Source organism: Enoplosus armatus, chromosome 11 (assembly GCF_043641665.1).
Source record: "Enoplosus armatus isolate fEnoArm2 chromosome 11, fEnoArm2.hap1, whole genome shotgun sequence".
Lineage (NCBI taxonomy): Eukaryota > Metazoa > Chordata > Actinopteri > Centrarchiformes > Enoplosidae > Enoplosus > Enoplosus armatus.
The window spans coordinates 16,021,128-16,026,547 of NC_092190.1; the positions used below are offsets into that span (position 1 = coordinate 16,021,128).

The 5,420-nt window shown below is 38.2% G+C and overlaps 1 protein-coding gene across 1 annotated transcript in view; it reads right to left on the reverse strand.

The window, feature by feature from the left end:
- Positions 1-2,032: 2,032 nt before the first annotated feature.
- cps1 (carbamoyl-phosphate synthase 1, mitochondrial) overlaps positions 2,033-5,420 on the reverse strand; it is a 43,735-nt gene continuing 40,347 nt past the window's right edge. The window contains exons 35-38 of the mRNA XM_070914092.1: positions 4,575-4,634; positions 4,263-4,375; positions 2,273-2,402; positions 2,033-2,146 (exon numbers count right to left, since the gene is read on the reverse strand). Coding sequence (XP_070770193.1) covers positions 2,033-2,146; positions 2,273-2,402; positions 4,263-4,375; positions 4,575-4,634 — 417 coding nt within the window. The remainder of the gene's footprint in view (positions 2,147-2,272; positions 2,403-4,262; positions 4,376-4,574; positions 4,635-5,420) is intronic.

The window sequence follows — 5,420 nt, forward strand, 5'->3', positions numbered from 1 at the left end:
TAGCAGTCTTTGGAGAGTTGTGTGTCTGTAAAAGGAACCTGAAGTAGTTATGCTTGCAGGGGTACAAAATAACTGTATAGCCTTATAATAGCATTGGCCTTGTGTTACATGGGTAATGTATTGGAATCAATTTGGAGTTTATTCCTGTGTTTATCCTTGTATGAATGATTTTGTGGATCTCTTAAGGGTGTTAACAGTAAGGTGTCTATGAAGTTGATGGCTATTTGTCACGGTAAGAATGGCCCTGCCTCTTATTTGACATAACTAACTGGAGTATTGAACATGTCTTGATGGTTTCTACCTACAGTGGGCAGTACGGCAGGCATTCTGCCCTTTGCTATAAAGTGTGGATTTAACCCCTTCAGTCATAGTTTCTGCATGTTTGTGCATCTTCACACATAGAGGCCCCAGTTAAAGAAAGCTAAGGTGAAGAGTAGGACAAGTTTGAGGTCAGTGTGCTGGAATTTTGATTAACCTCTTGTACCAAACTTTTCTTTGATTTGGTGCGTAACAGTATACCATCTCATGTTCCAATGCAGCTGTATTGTGTTGTGTGTGTGGGAAAGCACCCTGATTTTAATACATGTGTAGTACAAACACACAGAGCAGATATCATGTGAGAGAAGACTTCATTGTGTTTTAGACGATTCTCACGAAACACAAACGTGAACAGAAAACAACAAAATGTAAGAGTGGGGGTTTATTGATCTACAGCGTATCCTTCAATGCACTTAAGAGTGAGATGTTTTAAAATGCAGAGCAGGTTCAAATGCAGACTCAGTTTGAAACATACAGATTATACACACATAAATCCAAATATATAAACAGATCAGTTGTCATCAACTTCAAACTTTAAAGCTAAGGTTCCAGGCAGGAAAAATAAAATTCCTTCTTATCAAAAAATGCATGAGAATGACCTTCATTACAGCGTCCTTATATACAGTTCTTTAAAAGTCATGCATATAGTAGAGGTTTACTATATGATACATTTCCAACACCATTTTAAGTCTAATACAAAAATGTATGAATGAGACCAAATTAATAAAAAAGGCATTTAGCCAAACCATTGGTATTAAAATGAGAAGTTTCATTGCATCACATTGAATAAATTTACCATAAACGCCCAATGTAACGTATATGTAACATCACAGATCCTTGACATTAAGGGGTAGGGTTACACACCAGAAATGTCTTCAGTGTGGTCCACTTGGTCTGTGGTGTATTCCCCATAATTTTTCTTTGAGGGGAAATGGGTCTGGGTTCTTAGGGGTTAAATAGTCAAAAAGCAAAAGAAGAAAAAAACAAAAACACTAACACACCAGCAACACTTTCTATTTGGGTTTTACTCACAGCTTCAGTGAAAAGGCAGTGTAATTACACTCTCTGGTACCATTTATAATAAGTCACCCGTATAAGGGGGTTATAAATTGTGATTTAAGGTCTTTATTTCTTAACAATTAATTCCTAAATTGTTTATAGCTCACTTATAAGACATTAATGACAACAATTTTTGGATTGCCAGATGGTGAAACATTTCTTTGGCCTACTCCAGCGTGACACTTGTTTTGTCTATGAAGTTGTTCAGGAAATTTCCTGTAAGGGTCTGTTTGACCTCTGACCTTCTGGGAAAGATCTGTAGAGCATCTGGTCCACAATCCATTTTTTAACAGCTTAATATTTACAATTCCAGAACTGAATCACTGAAAGAACCCTTTCTTAATTTTGAATATTTGTTAATAATTTGTTTGGTTTATATCTAACCTGTGAATCATTAGTAAATTAATTTACTAAATTAATCTGACAAGTAATAAAACCATTTGTTACAACTTGTAAACCCGTTTAAAAGGTACCTTATTGTGATTTGGTCTAGGTAACCCCTGACAGACTGCACCTCCTGCCACTAAAATAACTACACTCCTTCTTGACAACATGGGATGGGAAAACAGAACAAAATTTTAAGAAACTATTACAAAAACCTGCTCCCACAATACAGCTGTTTTACAAAGGGAACCAAGGGGAATGGTAGGAAGTGTTAGCCTTGCTGGTTAGCCCCTCTGTGTTGGCCTTCTTTCTGCCGGTAGTGGAAGAGGCTGGTCGTGTCGAGCTCACCTGCATAACAGATAGCCTCTGCAAACAGCTTCACCACCTAATACACACAGAAAAAACATGAAGTGGAAGCCCATGAAGTGAGAGACACTCCGTATGTAAATGTAAACTGAGCACATCACCACTTTTCCCCAGTCAGTCCCCAGTTAGTGTGACGTTTACTGACCTGGTAATTGGTGATGAGGGGAACACCGTGGTCGACAGCCATTCTGCGGATGAGGAAGTTATTCTTCAGGTGGCGCGTGTTGTTATTGGGCAAGTTGACCACCAGGTCAATATGACCCTCGCTGATCAGTCTATAAACACAAACACAGTGTCAGGGATAACATAATCAAAGCAACAAATGTAAAATACTCACAACACCAAATGTAAGATTTGGGATATTACGATTGAATCAAACAACTTCCAACCTGTAATTTTATAGGTGTTTGTCCTGTTGATCCCATTGAGAATCAACACCTAACTCTGCAGCTTTTAGCCACTTTCAACATGATGATTTGATTTGCAGTCCACACTGTTGAGTCCCAATGGCTCTCACTGACCCCCTTATAAAACCGTTAGCAGGTTCCAGCAAACCAGCTTAGACTAGCTGAAAGTACATTACCTGCCTAGCACAAAATGACAGCCAGTGAATGAAGAAAATCTTCTTAAAGATATAGCAAGCCAAAGTGAGCCAGATATTTTAATTAACTTTGAAGACCAAACCAGATGGGTTGGGATGCCCATACTGTTCAGTTTCTTGTGGATGTGCAAGTAGGCAAGCCTTTGCTAATGTGGTTGATGTATGAACTTGTAAAGCCAACAATATATAAGGACTCTGCTGCTGTGAGTTGCCTCCTGGTGGTCAAAAATGAACATGTTCACTGAGGGCATGATCTTCTCTGTACACATAATCACAATATGTGCCATATTGCCATAACTGTCTCATTTTGTAGGCTAGTTGGGCAGTCAGTTACACACAATTATCATTCAAATCATTAAAAATAAATGGAGTGAAAAAAAGTTTAGTTCATTAGAAGTTTCATTGCTTGTAAGAGCAATTGTAAGGGAGTTGACAAAATAACATAAACACCCTGCAAAAAGGAAATAAAAGCTTATATTACCCAGTATTGTGGCAGTGTTTGAATTAATTTTGTTTACCTCTTAAATATAATGCTGCTAAATATAATGCTGCACCTCTCTCTCACACACACACACACACACACACACACACACAGTAAAGCCCTGTCTTCTGTATTGCCTTTTTCATTTGAAGGTCTTTGACAGACAGCTTCGAATTAAGGCTGAATTCTAATAGAAAATGTGGAGGACAGACAACAGTGACAACAAAGGTCATGTTCTTCTCTATAAAGAGTTGGATTCATGCCACCTTGCACAGCTGATGCCAGCCTGCCTTATGTGTGTATCCATGTGTGTATCCGTGTGTGTGTGTGTGTGTGTGTGTGTGTGTGTGAGTGTGAGTGTGAGTGTGTGTTGTTTTGGTCTAGATTGGCCTATTAAATTCCCTTTACATCCACTTCTTCACCAGCTCATTTCCAAACATATGGTCCAGATGGCTTCATTGTAGCATGATCATGACTTGTTTGTGGATCATTACCTGAAAATTGCAATCGCAGTCAGCCTGCTACCGTTATTCTATGTTGCTAGAACATTTGAAAAGATTGCACTTTTGACAACTGAACAGGTTTACAACTAAAGAAATATTTTTTGCCTTATTGTTGGCCATGGCCAAATGAAAACTAAGGTGCTTCAGCTGCTTTTTTGATTTCCCCAAACTTGGCTTGGCATTTCTCTGACTTAAGACTTTCCTCATCCTCCTTATTCAAGCCTTAATTCTGGCTACTGCAATGATTCTGGACTTCTAAGTCTGCTACATCTTCTTTGATCTTGTCAACATATTGCAGAGATAATGAAGGGGCTATGCCCTTAGATCTTAAGGCAGTATCTGATTAGATATTATATTAGATATCCCAATTTTGAATCTAATGAATCACAATTTATGTATTACTTAAGCTTTGCCTCAGGAAACCATAAGCAAGTCTTAGTCTCAGAGTTTTGGCTTGTTTCACATTAGCTGGCTTTGTTTTCCATGTTTCCATGAATGGGTTAAAATAATTAAAACATCAACTTGGTGTTCAGAGTGAATATTTCCCAACCTCTTAATACTGGGCAAACTGGTGTCTCCTCCCTTCTCAATGGGCCAGGCAACTGGAGTGGCAGGCACATCATTGGCGCACAGCCAAGCAGAGGTGGCTTCAGTAGCATAGAGCTAGAGGACAGAAGTAAGGCAGCATTACAACACATACAGAATGTCAAGTAATTTAGGGCACTGAGGTAAGTCTTTTGTAATCTTTTAATAAGTATAGAAGCATAAGAGCCAGAAAGGTGTTGAAGGTGGAATATATGTCTGATTTTCAATGAGAAGTCTGGTCTGTAGTCTTTGAAACATACAAGCTTTCAGTACTCACTTTGAATCCCTCCTCCTTCAGCTGGTGGGCTGTAGCCAGGAAATTAGGTCGGAACGAATGCTGGACGAGAGGGAAGCAGAAAGAAACGGAATGCAGCGTTATAAATCAACGAGAAAAAAACATCTTTTATCTGTTCATCCAAAATGGTTCACAGCAAATATAGGACAAAAACTCCATGTTTCAAATTACATTTAAATTTAAGACAGTAAACAGTGTCCCTGGTGTATTTGTCAATTTGATTCCAGACTGGATCACTAGAAGTGATACATAAAAAAAATTGACAGATAAAAGGTATTTAAGGATTAAAAAGGGTTGCTCTTAATTTGACAACATAATGCTGTCCTATGAAGGGTGTATCTCATAGTGAGTATTTCCTGAGCAACGGTTTCAGGACTTGAACATAATCCTGTTTCCACTTTTTGTTGCATTATAATTAAAATATTGTAGCATTATATTTTATGATACAAAATGTGATGTTTTTTTAACATTGGACTGTGACTATTTTCTTTCTGTCTGCTAGGGTGTTTTTTCCGTCTGTCTCTTGGTCACTATCAGCCAATGATAGAGTTGTCTGACAGTACATGTGTTCGCTGTGACTGTGTGTTACAACTCAGTCTGAATCATTTCCAAGCTTACCAAGAACTCCAGTTGCACTTTTTTTTTTTTTTTTTTTTTTTACTCAGGACCCTCTCCTTTCTGCTCAAACACACATGCTCAGGTAAAAGTCTCAATGAGACAAAAAAAATAAAGAAAGAAAAAGAGGAAGAAACTTGTCTTTGGCTGAGTTTGCCTCCCTTTGCGTCATTCCATTGACTGAATGCATTCATGCCTCTAAACTTTGCTTTA